The sequence below is a fragment of the Pongo pygmaeus genome, chromosome 6 (assembly GCF_028885625.2).
Source record: "Pongo pygmaeus isolate AG05252 chromosome 6, NHGRI_mPonPyg2-v2.0_pri, whole genome shotgun sequence".
Classification (NCBI taxonomy): domain Eukaryota; kingdom Metazoa; phylum Chordata; class Mammalia; order Primates; family Hominidae; genus Pongo; species Pongo pygmaeus.
Window position 1 is genome coordinate 5894419 of NC_072379.2, and position 18374 is coordinate 5912792.

General features: G+C 49.4%; 1 protein-coding gene across 5 annotated transcripts in view; it reads left to right on the forward strand.

The window, feature by feature from the left end:
- The window catches only part of OCM (oncomodulin), a 92648-nt gene that overhangs the window by 41456 nt on the left and 32818 nt on the right, over window positions 1-18374 (forward strand). The window contains exons 4-5 of one of the 5 annotated variants that reach the window (XM_054496096.2): window positions 1314-1355; window positions 2390-2951. In XM_054496096.2, coding sequence (XP_054352071.1) covers window positions 1314-1355; window positions 2390-2492 — 145 coding nt within the window. In that variant the 3' untranslated portion in view covers window positions 2493-2951. Of the gene's footprint in view, window positions 1-1313; window positions 1356-2389; window positions 2952-7722; window positions 7833-8517; window positions 8613-18374 lie in introns of those variants that run through there. The other 4 variants (XM_063668081.1, XM_054496099.2, XM_054496100.2 and 1 more) reach the window with 4 other exon arrangements.

Genomic DNA, 18374 nt, shown 5'->3' on the forward strand with positions numbered 1-18374 from the left:
GGCACAGTGATGCATGCTTGTAATCCCAGCACTTTGGAAGGCCAAGGCGGGAGGATCACTTGAGGCCAGGAGTTCGAGACCAGCCTGAGCAACATAGCGGGACCCTGACTCTACAAAAAGCATCTGTGTGTATATATATATATATATATATATATATATATATGTTTTGGGTTTTTAGACGGAGTCTCACTTTGTTGCCCAGGCTGGAGTATAGTGGCGCAATCTCAGCTCACTGCCACCTCCACCTCAGAGGCTCAAGCGATTCTCCTGCCTCAGCCTCCCAAGTAGCTGGGATTACAGGGACAGGTCGCAGGAAGCCGAGATTGTGCCGTACCACTGCACTCCAGCCTGGGCAACAGAGCAAGACCCCATCCCCCAAAAAAAGTTTTCTTATAATTTTTTGGAGGGGATGCAAGCTCGCTTTGTTGCCCAGGCTGGAGTGCAGTGGTATGGCACAATCTTGGCTCCCGGCAACCTCTGCCTCCCAAGTTCAAGAGATTCTCCTGCCTCAGCCTCTTGAGTAGCTGGGATTACAGGCACGTGCCACCACACCTGGCTGATTTTTGTATTTTAGTAGAGATGGGGTTTCACCATATTGGCCAATCTGGTCTTGAACTCCTGACCGCAAGTGATGTACCTGCCTTGGCCTCCCAAAGTGTGGTGATGACAGGCGTGAGCCTCTGCATCTGGCCTGTTTCTTCAGAATAGATTTCTAATAATTACATTTTTGGGTAATGGGTGGGGGTTGTAGTAAATTGCACATTGATTACTGAGACACAGATACCCATACTCATTAAGAAAAACTCCAGTCAGTTGTGGTGGTTCACCCCTGTAATCCCAAGGTTTTGGGATGCTGAGGTGGGCAGATTGCTTGAACCCAGGAGTTCGAGACCAGCCTGTGCAATACAGTGAGACCCCTGTCTCTACCAAAAAATTTAAAAATTAGCTGGGCCTGTGACACACCTATAGTCCCAGCTTCTCGGGCGGCTGAGGTTGGAGGATCATTGGAACCTGGGAGTCCAAGGCTGCATTGAGTTGTGATTGCATTGCTGCATTCCAGCCTGGGCGACAGAGTGAAACCCCATCTCAAAAAACAAAACAAAAATCCAAGTCAGGCCTCACAAGATTGAGTCCCTATGACATTTCCAAGGTGAGGGCTTTGCTCTGATAATGGGGATCCTTCAGAGAAGGTTTTCTCCCACCTGTGCCCGAGAAGGGTGGGGTGGGGGGTGATCTCAGCAGTTGATTGGGAGCCCACGGGCAAGTGTGGCCTCTCACATCCTCTCTCCCCACCCCGATGTCTGCCTTCACAGATACCTGCTTTCCCACAACAGCAAGGAAGAACCATGGCCCAGGTGAGTGTGGCATTTCTTTCTACTGCACTTTTTCAGCAGGGATTTCAGATGCTCATAAGAACGTGCTGTCTAATAAAGGCTGGGCATGTTGGCTCACACTGGTAATCCCAGCACTGTGGGAAGCCAAAGCGGGCGGATCACCTGACGTCAGGAGTTCGAGTCCAGCCTGGCCAACGTGGTGAAACCTTGTCTCCTAAACATTCAAAATTAGATGGGTGTGGTGGTGGGTGCCTGTAATCCCAGCTACTTGGGAGGCTGAGGCAGGAGAACCGCTTGAACCTGGGAGGTACAGATTGCAGTGAGCTGAGATCACACCACTGCACTTCAGCCTGGGTGACAGAGTGAGACTCTGTCTCAAAAAAAAAAAAAAAAATCTGATAAAATGCAAACAGAAGTCAGAATCAGTGAAAACAGGAAGAGAACGGAAGATCACGGCTGTGGGAAGGACAGGGTGGAGAGACTGTAGAGGCTGCTGCAGTTGTGAGATGCCTTGTAAATTTTTTTTTGAGATGGAGTCTGGCTCCATCATCCAGGCTGGAGTATAGTGGCATAATCTTGGCTCACTGCAACCTCTGCCTCCTGGGTTCAAGCAATTCTTCTGCCTCAGCCTCCTTACAGGCACCTGCTACCACACCCAGCTAATTTTTGTATTTTTAGTAAAGATGAGGTTTCACCATGTTGGCCAGGCTGGTCTCAAACTCCTGGCTGCAAGTGATCCGCCCACCTCAGCCTCCCAAAGTGCTGGGATTACAGGTGTGAGCCACTGCGCCCAGCCCAATGCCTTGTAAATTTATATCTGACATTCCCATCACTTAAAAAAGGCAGGCAGATTCCATCTAATATATGACTTGTGTTGTCTGTTTTGGACAACCGTGTTTACTTCTCAGGGGAAATACAACTCTTTCGGGCATTTAAAGATATATTTGATCTTTGTATGCAAGATGTAGCAGGCCCGTTCCTCAATAACAACCACCTGGAAAGAAACACAACAGGAAATCTCTTGTGACTTTTCTTCCTCTCTGTACCAACAACAGATATTATGCCAAAGCAGCCATCTGTGATTCTGGTTATTTGGGGATGCAGAACACTCAGGTCTACAGAGACAGCCTTGTGTGGCGCCAAGTGACCTGGATGTAACACTGCATTATCTAGAGGAACGAATGAATGAACTGCGTGTTCTTGAAACGGCCTGCCATGTCTACCGCCACACCACCCTGAACGTGCCTGATCTCGTCTGAAATTGCTTGCCATAATGGTTTTTATTTTTCAATTAAAAACAATTTTTTTTGAGATGGAGCCTGACTCTTTCGTGCAGGCTGGAGTGCAGTGGCACGATCTTGGCTCACTGCAACTTCCACCTTCCGGGTTCAAGTGATTCCCCTGCCTCAGCCTCCCGAGTAGCTGGGAATATAGGCATGCACCACCACGCCTGACTAATTTTTGTATTTTTAGAATGGAGTTTCATCATATTAGCCAGGCTGGTCTCGAACTCCTGACCTCAGGTGATCCACCCACTTGGCTGTTAGCTCTCTCTGCAAGTGAGTGACATCAGTGTTCTCCATCAGCCTGGAAGCATTCTCCTTCTTCCGCTCTTCACTCCAGGTTCTAGGAATGTGTGAGTGTGGAGTGCACTGGTTAGAAGTTCTAATCCTTGAAGTTGGAAGAGCCAGAAATCCAACTAGAAGTAGGTTAGGATTAAAAAAAAAAAGTAATTCTAGAACTTTGGGAAGCTGAGGCAGGAGGATTGCTTGAGGCCAGGAGTTCAAGACCAGCCTGGGTAATGTGGCAAGACCCCGTCTCTACAAAAAATACAAAAATTAGCCAGGCGTGGTGGCACATGCCTGTACTCCCAGCTGCAGGGGAGGCTAAGGTGGGAGGATCACTTGAGCCTAAGAGGTCGAGGCTGCAATGAGCTGTGATCGTGCCTTTGGACTCCAGCCTGGGCAACAGAGGGAGAGCCTGTCTCAAAAAAAAAAAAAAATCTATAAGGCAGCATGCGAGCCCTGGGAAGAGCAGGTGTGCAGTCGGGTTCCAGAGGCATCCGGCAAACCAGGTATCGCCAGGAATCTTTGTTCCCTGGTCTCTGCTTCTGTGACTTTTTTTTTTTTCTTTTTTTGAGACGGAGTCTCGCTCTGTCGCGCAGGCTGGAGTACAGTGGCGCGATCTCAGCTCACCGCAAGCTCCGCCTCCCGGGTTCACGCCATTTTCCTCCCTCAGCCTCCCGAGTAGCTGGGACTACAGGCGCCCGCCACCGCACCCGGCTAATTTTTTGTATTTAGTAGAGACAGGGTTTCACCGTGTTAGCCAGGATGGTCTCGATCTCCTGACCTTGTGATCTGCCTGCCTCAGCCTCCCAAAGTGCTGGGATTAACAGGCATGAGCCACTGCACCCGGCGCTTCTGTGACTTTCTTCTCACGCTGACCTTGTCTGTGTGGCCAGAAATAGCGTAGCCCCAGCTCCTCTCCTCACAGCTGCAAGTTCTGCCGCAGTGAGGGACTGAATCTCCCTTCACTGATCCAATTTTGAAAGCTCTTCAGGGAGGATTCCATGGGTCCAGCCTAGCTCAGGTGTATTAGGCCCTCTGTCCAGGCAGCTGTGCACAGGGGCAGGAAGGGGCTGGTCCCAGAGGAAGATGAGGCCTCGTGAACATTACCACTGTCCACTCCAGGAAGGAAAACGTTCACAGAGCCTGGGTTTCTTTGTGCTTTGTGAAGCCAGGGATGTCTGGGTGTTTCACACCAGAAATGTCTCAGAGCAGTAGGAGAGGCTAGAACAAGGTGGCGAGCCACACCCGCCCTGTCTGTGAAGCTGGAGGTTTCGCTTGTTGTCTTTCTTGGAAGCCACTGTTGGTTTTTTTTTTTTTTTTGAGCCTGAGTCTTGCTCTGTCACTCAGGCTGGAGTGCAGTGGCGCGATCTCAACTCACTGCAGCCTCTACCTCCCGGGTTCACGCCATGCTCCTGCCTCAGCCTCCTGAAAACCTGGGAGTACAGGCGCCCGCCACCACGCCCGGCTAACTTTTTTGTATTTTTAGTAGAGATGGGGTTTCACCGTGTTAGCCAGGATGGTCTCAATCTCCTGACCTCGTGATCCACCCGCCTCGGCCTCCCAAAGTGCTGGGATTACAGGCGTGAGCCACTGCACCCGGCCAGAAGCCACTGTTTTGCAGGAAGCCGAGTCCCACTGGGAATGACTCCCTGTTAGGGCAGTCTGTGTACTAAAGATGACAATGACCAGGTTAAACGCTGTCTGTCCAGCACTTCTGTGGTCTCTGTGCTTTTCATATGTTATATCATGAATAAACCCATGAGAGGCATATCCATAGAAATTATATATTTATATGGAAATTATATGTTTATATAGAAATTAGATATGAATAAATTACATAGAAATTATAAAGACATATGTATTAACCATGTAGACATTGTGTATGTATAAAAACTACATAGACATTGTCTATATATATACTAGACATGTATGTAAACTACATTGACTATATATATATATAAAATGTATATACATATACGTACACTACATAGACTCCAGGCGTGATAGCTCACGCCTGTAATCCCAGCACTTTGGGAGGCTGAGGTAGGTGCAACACCTGAGGTCAGGAGTTCGAGACCAGCCTGGCCTCATGGTGAAACCCCGTCTCTACTAAAAATACATAAATTAGCTGGGTGTGTGCCTGCAATCCCAGCTACTCGGGTGGCTGAGGCAGGAGAATCACTTGAACTCAGGAGGCGGAGGTTGCAGTCAGCTGATATTGCACACCGCACTCCAGCCTGGGCAACGCAGTGAGACCCTATCTCAAAAACAAAAGTCACTGGCTTCAGCAGCCTTTAGCCCTTGGTCATAAGTTTTCTAGAGATCAGAGTGTGGTCTGGAAGAGAACCCAGGCTCCGTAGGGTGATCGGGGTTCTGGGCTTCTTTGTGGATTGCCTCTCCCCACTCCCACATAGCTCCCGGTCCCTGCTGCTGCCCCTGGGCTGTGCCCTGCTTCCTGCCTCTCCTCTGCACGCGCTTCTCTCACCATCGGAGACACTTTGGGTCACCCATTTGCCTATGAACATCCCTCACCACCCCAGCAGCCTGTGTCCGGGGGGCCCACTGCAGCCCTTTCTACCTAGCATCCCTCCTTGACCTCTGCCACAGTGATGAAAGCCCCCCAACCCTCACATGCTTTTTTTTTTTTTTTTTTTTTTGAGACAGACTCTCGCTCTGTCACCCAGGCTGGAGTGCAGTGGTGCGATCTCGGCTCACTGGAAGCTCCGCCTCCTGGGTTCAAGTGTTCCTCCTGCCTCCCGAGTAGCTGGGATTACAGGTGCCTGGCACCATGCCCAGCTAATTTTTTTTTTTTGTATTTTTAGTAGAGATGGGGTTTTACCATGTTGGCCAGGCTGGTCTTGAACTCTTGCCCTGAAGTGATCCACCTGCCTCGGCTTCCCAAAGTGCTGGGATTACAGATGTGAGCCACCCTGTCTGATCTCCTTCAAATTATTTAAACTTTCATTAAACAACATAGTGAGACCCCAACTCTACAAAAAATTTAAATAAAATTAGCTGGCATATGCCTGTAATCCCAGCTACTCAGGAGGCTGAGGCGAGAGGATCACTTAAACCCAGGAGGTAGAGGCTGCAGCGAGCCATGATCACACCACTGCACTCCAGCCTGGACAGAGAGAGACCCTGTCTCAAAAAGAGAAGATCTAAGGCCAGGGGCAGTGGCTCACACCTGTAATCCCAGCACTTTGGGAGGCTGAGACAGGTGGATCACCTGAGGTCAGGAGTTCGAGACCAGCCTGACCAACATGGAGAAACCCTGTCTCTACTAAAAATACAAAATTAGCCAGATGTGGTGGCACATGCCTGTAATCCCAGCTACTCAGGAGGCTGAGGCAAGAGAATCGCTTGAACCCAGGAGGCAGAGGTTGCGGTGAGCCAAGATCGCACCATTGCACTCCAGCCTTGGTGACAAGAGTGGAATACCCTCTCCAAAATAGAAAATCTCTGTCTCTTTCTATATATATATCTATATATAATATATAAATATAATAGATAATATCTATATGTTATATATATTATATATATACACACCCCCTCATATTTTCTTCTAATAGGTATAAATTGAAGATGTTTAAATGGGAGTCTTTCATTCACGGAGAGAGGGGATGGGAGGGGTGAAGGAGGCCAAGCCCTGTTCTGCATCTCTGGAACCCCTTCTCTACATTTCTCTTGCTGTTTTAATTTTGAGCACTAGCTTACATTGAGGATTAGAATTGTGCGTTAATTTAGCTCTTGCTATCCTCCCTTCCGGCGGCTCCCACCTTTTTTCCACATCAGATCATCTGTAGTTCCCCTCCTTAAATACTGTGAGGTGGGAGTCTGCATTTCCTACAGGGAAAAAAAAAGTCACTTCTACCCATGGCTGGTATGCTGTCTCCCTCTCCCGCACACACCTTACACCCTGCATTTTCATTCTCTTTGTAGTTCCTACGAGGCTTTTCTGTGCCTCCTTTGCCCATGCCAGGCCTCTTGCTAGGAATATTCTTCAGACATCAGATCACTCTGTTTATCTTTGGTGATTCTGCTCGCCTGTGACCTCCTAGGAAGCTTCACTTGACAGTACATTGGATCTGGCTGCTACCTTCCTCATGCCCATTCTGTATATAACTACATGTCTACCACCGCCTACAGTGTAATCTTACGGTACAGCTGTCTTCATGTGTTCATCTGGTGGCAACACTTCTAAGTACCTTTAGAACAGGAACAATTTTGTGTTCAGCCCTCGACCCCAAGCACCTGGTAGAACACCAGCAGCGTGCCAGGTCCTTGAAAGATGCTTGATCATTGAAAGAATGAATGGAGATCCAGTAGTGAGATTTATTTATTTATTTTTGAGATGGAGTCTCGCTCTGTTGTACAGCCTGGAGTGCAAGGGCGGGATCTTGGCTCACTGCAACCGCCGCGTCCTGTGTTAAAGCGATTCTCCTTCCTGAGCCTCCCTAGTAGCTGGGATTATAGGCACCCACCACCATGCCCAGCTAATATATTTTTTATAGAGACGGGGTTTCACCATGTTGGCCAGGCTGGTCTCAAACTCCTAACCTCAAGCGATCCACCCGTCTCAGCCTCCCAAAGTGCTGGGATTACAGGCATGAGCCACTGCACCCGGCCGAGATTTTTTTTCTAATGATTTTTTTTTTCTCTTCCACAAAGTGTAGTACAAAGTTAGGGGCGTGCTCAGCTTCCTGTATAACCTAACATGGGGAAAGCTGACCTTGGAAGCGGGTAAGATCAATCTCTACACCTTTGCCATGGTACCCAGTGCCAACCACTCCACGTCAATCAGCCATGTGCTGTTCCAGGGACGTGGCTGTGGGCTTCACCTGGAAAGAGTGGCAGCAGCTGGACCTGGAGCAGAGGACCATGTACCAGGATGTGATGCTGGAGAAGTACAGCCACCTGCTCTCTGTGGGTAAGGAAGACTTCCCTGTGGTCCTCGGGTTACATGAACTCTTTCTTAGTTGTATAAAACTGGGAAACTGCTCACACACTAAAAGTGCTAGGCTGGGCATGGTGGCTCATGCCTGTGATCCCAGCACTTCAGGAGGCTGAGGTGGGAGGATTGCTTGAGCCACAGGTGCAAGACCCGATCTATACAAATTAAAAATAAAAAATTAGCCAGGTATGGTGGCATGTGCCTGCAGTCCCAGCTACTTGTGAGTCTCAAATGGAAGGATCACTTGAGACCCGAGTTCAAGACTAGCCTGGGTAACATAGCAAAATCCCATCTCTACAAAAAAATTTAAAAATTAATTGAGGGTGGTTATGCATGCCTGTAGTCCCAAGTACTTGGGAGGCTGAGACAGGAGGATCACTTGAGTGCAGGAGGTTGAGGCTGCAGTGAGCTGTGCTTGTGCCATTGCACTCCAGCCTGGGCAACAGAGCAAGACCCTGTGTCAAAAATAAAAGTGCTTGGCCTTGGGTTTCAGTGGTCAAATAGTCTCAATCCCACTTGGAGTCCTTGTGAAGTTACCTGCCAAGAGAAACAGCTCTCTGTGGCTGAGACGTCCACCTTTGGTTTTGCAGGCTGAACTGTCTGCTTGCTTGGAAGGCCCAGCTGGCTCAACACAAATCCTTTAACTGTTTCTCCCGGACAGGGTGACAAGTCAGCAAACCAGCTGTGATCTCCAGTTTGGAGCAGGGGAAGGAGCCGTGGATGGAGGAGGAAGAGATAAGGATGTGGAGCTTCCAGGTGAGCGGGTGGCCTGCAGGGGGCCGGGGGATGAGGCTCCTGGAAGTCTGCAAAGCAGAACCCATGGATGTTCTCTTGTTTTGTTTTTTGAGATGGAGTCTTAGTCGCCCAGGCTGGAGTGCAGTGGCGCAATCTCAGCTCACTGCAACCTCTGCCTCCCAGGTTCAAGCCATTCTCCTGCCTCAGCCTCCTGAGTAGCAGGGATTACAGGCGCCTGCCACCATGCCTGGCTAATTTTGTATTTTTGGTGGAGATCGGGTTTCATTCACCATGTTGGTCAGGCTGGTTTCAAACTCCTGACCTCAGGTGATCCACCCGCCTTGGCCTCCCAAAGTGCTGGGATTACAGGCATGAGCCATGGTGCCTGGCCGGATGTCCTCTTGTTTCAGGCAACCGTTCTTAAAAGCCTGGGATCTTGGCTGGGTGCGGTTGCTCATGCCTGTAATCCCAGCACTTTGGGAGGCCAAGGTGGGCGGATCATGAGGTCAGGAGATCAAGACCATCCTGGCTAACACAGTGAAACCCCGTCTCTACTAAAAATTAGCCGAGTGTGGTGGCACGCACCTGTAGTTCCAGCTACTTGGGAGGCTGAGGCAGGAGAATCGCTTGAACCCGGGAAGCAGAGGTTGCAGTGAGCCGAGATTGCACCACTGTGCTCCAGCCTGGTGACAGAGCGAGACTCATCTCAAAAAAAAAAAAAAAAAAAGCCTGGGATCTTTGCAAGCAGCTGTGGACATTTGGCCTTAAACCTTGAGATGCCTCAGTGATCCTGCCACCTGCACACATCACTACACGATTCCTTTCCTGTCCCTGGATTTTAGAGAAAGGCATAGTCTATTTTTTTTCTTGACAGTCTGGCTGTTGCCCAGGCTGGAGTACAGTGGTACGATCTTGGCTCACTGCAACCTCCGCCTCCCGGGTTCAAGCGATTCTCCTGCTTTAGCCTCCTGAGTAGCTGGGATTACAAGCACATACCACCACCATGCTTGGCTAAATTTTTTTTTTTTTTTTTTTTTTTTAGTAGAGATGGGGTTTTGCTATGTTGGCTGGCCAGGCTGGTCTTGAACCTCTGACCTCAGATTACCCTCCCACCTCTGCCTCCCAAGGTGCTGGGATTACAGGTGTAAGCCACCACGCTTGGCCCTCTTTTTTCTTGTTTTGAGAGAGGGTCTTGCTTTTTCACCCAGACTGGAGTGCAATGGAGTGATCATAGCTCACTGCAGCCTCCAACTCCTGGGCTCAAGCAATCCTCTTACTTCAGCCTCCTGAGTAGCTGCTACTTCAGGCACATGCCATCACACTGAGCTCATTTTTTTTTCATTTTTGTAGAGATGGGGTCTCCCTATGTTGTCCAGGATGGTCTCGAACTCCTGGGCTCAAGCGATCCTCCTGCCTTAGCCTCCCAAGTAGCTGGGACTACAGGCATGAGCCATTTGCCATTTGCCTGACCGTCTATTTTCATTTGTCCTTTGATTCTGCTCTGCTGTCCCCACTAAAACCTCGATTGCTAAGTCTTCCTGTAGAATCTTCAGTATTTTCCCTGTGGTTATAAAACAGGCTTTCTCCTGTGTCCAGAGATTCATTGATCTGCCCTATGTTAAAGTAGCTGTTATTTTGTGCCATTTGTTCTTCTTTTCATCATTTTCTTTCACTGTGAAATGCCTCAAAAACATATTTTCTACACGTATAATTTAGTCCCCTTCCTCTTCTTCACACCCACAAACTGGTGAAAGCCATTCCTGTCCTTTAGTGTACTTAATGACTTATTTATTTATTGTTGAATAAATAATCCAGTGTCGCCCACACTGGAGTGTAGTGGCGTGATCTCGGCTCACTGCAACCTCCGCCTCCTGAGTAGCTGGGACTACAGGCGCGCACCACCACACCTGGCTAATTTTTGTATTTTTAGTAGAGATGTAATTTCACCATGTTGGCCAGGATGGTCTCGATCTCCTGACCTCTTGATCTGCCCACCTCAGCCTCCTAAAGTGCTGTGATTACAGGCGTGAGCCACTGCACCTGGCCAACTTGATGACTTTAAATCACTGCTGTCTCCCTCCCAGCTCACCTTTGTGTGGCATTGATTCATGCTGATCACCAAGTTTCTGCTGTAGAAAACAAAGGAGCTGGGTTATTTGGAGCTGGCACCATCTTTTCTATTAAATGCTCATTCAGGGGCCAGGCATGGTGACTCATGCCTGTAATCCCAGCACTTTGAGAGGCTGAGGCAGGCAGATCACATGAGGTTTAGGAGTTTGAGACCAGTCTAGCCAACAGGGTGAAACCCCACTTCTACTAAAAATATGAAAATTAGCCGGGTGTGGTGGCACGCGCCTGTAGTCTCATCTAACCAGGAGGATCACTTGAGCCCAGGAGGTTGAGGCTACAGTGAGCTGTGGTTCCTCCAGCCTGGGCAACAGAGCTTGACCCCATCTCAAAAAAACAAAAATCGAAGATCAGCTCGCACCAGTAATGGAATCAGAAGTAATTAAATCCTCCAGGCATGGCAGCTGTCACCTGTAGTCCCAGCACTTTGGGAGACTGAGGCTGGAGGATCGCTTGAGTCCAGGAGGTTGAGGTTGCAGTGAGCTATGATCACACCACTGCACTCCAGCCTGGGCGAGACCCTGTCTCTTAAAAAAATAAATAAATAAAGCAACTTGGCTCATCTTCAAGGTTTTTTTGTAGAGATGTCTCACGATGTTGCCCAGGAGTGTGTTGAACTCCTGGGCTCAAGCGATCCTCCCATCCCGGCCTCTTAAAGTGCTGGGATTACAAGTGTGAGTCACTGTGCCTGGCCGATCTTAGAGGTTAATGTCAATTTTGTCTACTTCATGCATCTGGTTACTCTACTATCCAGCCTAGTATATTACCTTTTATATGACTTTTAAATTCTTCTTTCCAAACCATGTAATATGGCTCCATTCTGCCAAATGGGCTGTACTCAGTATAACCCCATGGGGAGAAGAGCTGTTATTTCATTTGTCTGTGTTGCTTTGAGAAGCCTGGGGCGGGGACACTCCTTGAATGCCTCTTTGGATCAGGACAAGGATTCTTTGTCATGCATTTGTTCAGGACGCTGCTAATTAATTGATGATTCACACCAAAATCACGTGGGGAACTTTAAAAATACCCCTGGCTGGATCTCACCTTAGAAATCTGACGGGGGAGATGAACAGGTGGTCTTTACCTCTCAGAAATTCAGCAGTTCAGCTCAGGAACTTTTTTCTTTTTTTTTTGAGACAGAGTTTCACTCTTGTTGCCCAGGCTGGAGTGCAATGGCACGATCTCGGCTCACCGCAACCTCTGCCTTGCAGGTTCAAGCGATTCTCCTGCCTCAGCCTCCCTAGTAGCTGGGATTACAGGCATGTGCCACCACGCCTGGCTAATTTTTTGTATTTTTAGTAGAGATGGGGTTTCTCCATGTTGGTCAGGCTGGTCTTGAACTCCTGACCTCAGGTGATCCACCTGCCTTGGCCTCCCAAAGTGCTGGGATTACAGGTGTGAGTCACTGCACCTGGCCAGGAACTTTTTTTTTTTTTTTTTTTTTTGAGAGCGAGCCTTTCTCTGTCGCCCAGGCTGGAGTGCAGTGGCACAGTCTTGGCTCACTGCAACCTCTGCCTCTTAGGATCAAACAGTCCTCCTGCCTTAGTGTCCCAAGTAGCTGGGATTACAGGCACGCGCCATTGTGCCTGGCTAATTTTTCTATTTTTAGTAGAGTCAGGGTTTCACCATGTTGACCAGGCTGGTCTCAGACTCCTGACCCCGGGTGATCTGCCCACCTTGGCCTCCCAAGGTGCTGGGATTACAGGTGTGAGCCACTGCACCCAGCCAGGAACTTTTTTTTTTTTCTTTTTTCCTTTTATTATTTTGAGACAGAGTTTCGCTCTTGTTGCCCAGGCTGGAGTACACAATGGCATGATCTTGGCTCACTGCAACCTCTGCCTCCTGGGTTCAAGTGATTCTCCTGTCTCTGCCTCCCAAGTAGCTGGAATTATAGGCATGTGCCACCACGCTTAGCTAATTTTGTACTTTTAGTAGAGACAGGGTTTCTCCATGTTGGTCAGGCTGGTCTCAAACTCCCGACCTCAGGTGATCCGCCTGCCTCGGCCTCCCAGAAGTGCTGGGATTACAGGCGTGAGACACCACGCCCAGCCAGGAACTTCTAAACAGAGGACTGACACCCTTGAGTCGGACATGAGCCTCAGAGGTGAGGCAGCAGGTAGCGTCTTTGGTTTAAAATGTAAATAAAGATACACCAGGTGTGGTGGCTCATGCCTGTAATCTTAGCATTTGGAGAGGCTGAGGCAAAAGAATTGCTTGAGGCCAGGAGTTCGGGACTAGCCTGGGCAACATAGCAAAACTCCATCTCTACAAAAAAAGAAACTAGGCATGAGCCACCATGTCTGGCTAATTTTTATAATCCCAGCTGATTGGGAGGCCAAGGCAGGAGGATCGCCTGAGGCCAGAACCTCAAGACAAGCCTGGGCAACATAGTGAGACCCCCATATCTACAAAAACAATTTTAAAAACTAGCTGGACATGGTGGCATGCACCTGTAGTCCCAGCTACTTGGGAGGCTGAGGTGGGAGGATCACTGGAGCCGGGGAATTTGAGGCCGCAGTGAGCCATGATTGCACTACCATGCTCCAGCCTAGGTGACAGAGACCCTGTCACCAAAACAAAAACAACAAAGTGGTAATACAGGCATCAGGAGACAGCAGGGAATCTGAGGCCAGGATGGCTTGTGTGTACTCTAGTATTCTTCTGTTGGACATCATAAAGATCCATAGGTCCATGTGAGAATAAAGTCACTGCAGAAAATGCCGCTAGCTCTAAGATAATTCCTTTAACAATAAAGACCTCATGGCTGGGTGCAGTGGCTCACACCTGTAATCCCAGCACTTCGGAATGTCGAGGCAGGCGGATCACCTGAGGCCAGGAGTTCGAGACCAGCCTGACCAACATGGTGAAACCCTGTCTCTACTAAAAATACAAAAAATTAGCCGGGCATGGTGGTGGGTGCCTGTAATCCCAGCTACTCGAGAGGCTGAGGCAGGAGAATTGCTTGAACCCAGGAGGCTGAGGTTGCAGTGAGCCGAGATTGTGCCACTGCACTCCAGCCTGGTGAAAGAGTGAGACTCCATCTCAACAACAAAAAGGACCTCATGCTTTGAGAAAATCCAGTTGGTATACAGAATGAAAGGGAGCATAGGTCCAGGAGAACATAGGAAGGGTGGATAGTGAAGGCGTCTGTGTAACCTAGGCCTCAAGAAAGGGACCGGGCACTTGGTTTTACTACTTTTTGGGACAGAGTTTCACTCCATCACCCAGGCTGGAGTGCAGTGGTGTGATCATGGCTCAGTACAGCTTCAACCTCCCAGGCTCAAGCGACCTTCCCACCTCAGCCTCCTGAGTAGCTGGGATTACAGGCAATTAGGCTTAAAACCACAAAATGAATCCTCTCTTCGAGCTTTTCCGCAATAGTTTTGTGATACGGTACTCCAAGATTAACAAATTTATGGCTAGGCGCAGTGGCTTACGCCTGTAATCCCTGCACTTTGGGAGGCCGAGGCCAGCAGATCACCTGAGGTCAGGAGTTCAAGACCAGCCTGGCCCACATGGTGAAACCTTGTCTCTACTAAAAATATAAAAATTAGCTGGGCACGGTGGCTGGCACCTGTAATCCCAGCTACTCAGGAAGCTGAGGCAGGAGAATCACTTGAACCTGGGAGGCAGAAGTTGGAGTGAGCCAAGATCACACCAGTACACTCCAGCTTGGGCAACAGTGTGAGACTCCGTCTTAAACAAAACAAAACAAAACAAAAAACAAACCCCACAAGTTTGTTATTTTTTCTAGAAGAAGTTTGGCAAGTTGTTACCCAGCCCGATAGCCAACAGCAACACCAAGACCAACGTTTGAGCAATACGGTCCTAGACAAGAAAGACTGGACCCGAAATGAGCTTCATGAATGTAATGAACTAGGAAAAAGTCTCCATCAGAGCCCAAACCTGGTTCCATCAAAACAGCAGGTCCACACATGTGACTTGTGCAGAAAGAGTTTGATGTGTAACCTGGACTTCACTCCTAACGCTTACCTGGTGAGGAGGAGATTTGAGTGCGACTGCCATGGAAACTTGTTCCTCTATTGGAAACTTGAAACTCCACCTTCAGGAGCAAATCCGCGCGGACGTCACCAGTGTAGACGTGCTCTAAGCTGTGACGAGGGATTTCCTGCAGCTCAGGGAGCCAGTAGTGAGAAACCCCACGAATGCACGAAGTGTGGGAAAGCCTTGTCTTGCAGATCGGACCTCGGTACATCACGGGGTCCACGCGGGGGAGAAATCCTCTGCGTGCAGTGAACGGGGGAGTTTCAGGGAGAAGGCTTGCCCGGACAAACAGGGAACTCACACAAAGGAGAAACCCGCTAGAGACAGCAGAAGCGGTAAAACGATCTTGCGGAAGACACGCCTCTATGTCCCGGGCACAGTTCACGCCGGAGCGAAGCCTTACAAGTGTTGGGAGTGTGAGAAAACCTTCTCCCACAAGTCGCGCCTCATCGAGCACCTTCGCTCCCACACGGGGGAGAAGCCCTACGGCTGCAGGGAGTGCGGGTGGTCCTTCTCCCGGAAATCCTGCCTCATCATCCACTCCAGGATCCACACGGGGGAGAAGCCGCACGGCTGCAGGGAATGCGGGTGGTCTTTCTCCCGGAAATCCTGCCTCATCATCCACTCCAGGCTCCACACCGGGGAGAGGCCGCACGGCTGCAGGGAATGCGGGTGGTCCTTTTCCCGGAAATCCTGCCGCCTCATCCACTCCAGGATCCACACCGGGGAGAAGCCGCACGGCTGCAGCGACTGTAGAAAGGCCTTTTTCCAGAAGTCACACCTCATCCTGCATCAGAGGACTCACACGGGGGAGAAGCCCTACGGATGCGCGGAGTGCGGGAAAGCTGCTCCCAGAACTGCTGCCTCCTGACGCACAGGCGGACTCACGTGGGAAAGAAACCGTAGGAGCTCTCCGACTGTGGGAAGACCTTCACCCAGAAGGCGAACCTCATCCGCCACCACCGGGTCCACACGAGGGAGAAGCTGCACGGGTGAAGAGACCGTAGGATCATCACAAAGTCACATCACGAGGTCGCCGAACCTCGAGGAGGGACATCGCCAGGGAAACAGCCCTCAACCAAAACTACCACGCCACCCTAGACAGAGGTCCCGTATCGGGATGAAATTCGGCCACTTTTGTGGCTTAAGGAAGGCATGGTCAGCTGGGCGCGGTGGCTCACGCCTGTAATCCCACCGCTTTGGGACGCCGAGGCGGGTGGATCACCTGAGGTCAGGAGTTCAAGACCAGCCTGGCCAACACGGTGAAAGCTCGACTCTACTAAAAGTAGAAAATTAACCGGGCATTGTGGCAGGCGCCTTTAATTCCAGCTACTCGGGAGGCTGAGGCAGGAGAATCGCTTGAACCCGGGAGGCGGAGATTGCAGTGAGTGGAGATCGCACCACTGCACTCCAGCCTGGGTGACAGAGTGAGACGCAGTCTCAAAAACAACAAAAAAGCATGGTCTGTTAAAACTAACGATGGAAGGGTAATGGTATGCTAGAGTGATCTATTTTCATAGGTATACTTTTTTTTTTTTTTTTTTTTGAGACAGAGTCCTTGTTCTGTCACCCAGGCTGGAGTGCAGTGGCGCAATCTCGACTCACTGCAACCTCCGCCTCCCAGGTTCATGCGATTCTCCTGCCTCAGCCTCCCGAGTGGGTGGGATTACAGGTGCCCGCCAGCGTGCCTGGCCAATTTTTTGTGTTTTTAGTAGAGATGGAGTTTCACCATGTTGGTCAGGCTGATCTCGAACTCCTGATCTCATGATCTGCCCACCTCGGCCTCCCAAAGTGCTGGGATTACAGGCGTGAGCCACTTCAGCCAGGATGTACTTAATTACAAAGACAACTGTGGATATGAAGTGTTTTTTTCTTTTGAGATGGAGTTTCACTCTTGTTGCCCAGGCTATGGGAAGAAATGAAATCATTACAACAAACAGATCTAAAAAGCATGAGAACATCCCAGAGGGACGCAGGGGTGTATTCCGAGTGTGCTACAGGCAGGTGATTTTTATTTTTGAGTTGCACTGGTGAAAACATGACTGTGAATCTGTAGACATACATACCATAATATATAGAAGATCTATGGAGACTTTCTATGCTAAATTATACCCTTCTGTATTTGTGATATAGAACTGGAATAAGATGAATATTATTAAACCAGAGAGGCCCACTGCAGCACCACATACCATTTCTTCTGTTTGTCATCACGTATTACAGAGCCCCTGAACCTGGAAGCTAACAATTTCATGACATCTGATAACTCACAATCAACTAGTTTATATTTCTGGCTGGGCTTGGTCGCTCACACCTGTAAACCCAACACTTTGGGAGGCTGAGGTGGGCGGATCACCTTAGGTCAGGAGTTTGAGACCAGCCTGGCCAACATGGTGAAACCCCATCACTATGAAAAATACAAAAATTAGCCGAGTGTGCTGGTGCATGCCTGTAATCCCAGTAATCCCAGCTACTTGGGAGGCTCAGGCAAGAGAATTGCTTGAGCCCGGGAGGCAGAGGTTGCAGTGAACTGAGATCGTGCCACTGCATTCCAGCCTGGACGACAGAGCAAGAATCTGTCTCAAAACAAGTTATATTTCTATATTAGGACTCCATTTTCTGGCAATACGGTGGACTGTCTAAAGTGAAAATCACCGGGGCAGTGGCTCATTCCTGTGGTCTCAGCACTTGGGAAAGTCAAGGTGGACAGGTCACTTAAGCCCAGGAGTTCAAGACCAGCCTGGGCAACATGGTGCGACCCTGTCTGTACCAAATATATATATATATATATATATTAGCTAGGCGTGGTGGCATGTGCCTGTAGGAGCAGGTACTTGGGAGGCTGAGGTGGGAGAATCCCTTGAGCCCAGGAGTTTGAGGCTGCAATGAGCCATGGTCATGCCACTGTGCACCAGCCTGGGCGACAGAGTGAGACCCTGTCTCAATAAAAATGAAGTGAAAACCCTTCCACTGAAAACAACTGGACATGATGGACCACAACTGCCGATATCCTTTTAGATACATAATTCAGCTCTCAGAAAAATAAGTTTCCAGGTGCCAGCTATGTAGAAGGTACTGAAAAATAGAAATAAAGTCTGTGAGTTGATGCTGTAGCTGTTCTATGGGTTTTTGTTTACTTGGAATCTTGAATGTTAAATGGTATAGAAGGGTAAGAAACAAGAACTTGGGGGCTGTGCAAGACAGAACTGGCCCTGAAATAACTCAGAAGCGCAGAACTTTCCACAGGCTATACATCCAGGGAGACGGCAGACTGGAGACAGAAAGCTTGTCTGTCTCTTTGGGCTCTGGGTAGGGCAAGAGTTTACCTGGAGGAGTCCATATGCACTGGCCTGCATCTCATCTGAGTTAGAATTTGAACTTACCCTACTCATGTTCCAGTTGAGAAACTGAACAATCAGGCTGGGTGCAGTGGCTGTAATCCCAGCACTCTGGGAGGCTGAGGAGGGTGAATCACCTGAGGTCAAGAGTTCGAGACTAGCCTGCCCAGCATGTGAAACCCCATCTCTACTACAAATACAAAAAGCTGGGCGTGGTAGCAGGCGCCTGTAGTCCCAGCTACTCGGGAGGCTGAGGCAGGAGAGTCGCTTGAACCTGGGAGGCAGAGGTCGCAGTGAGCCGAGATTGCACCACTGC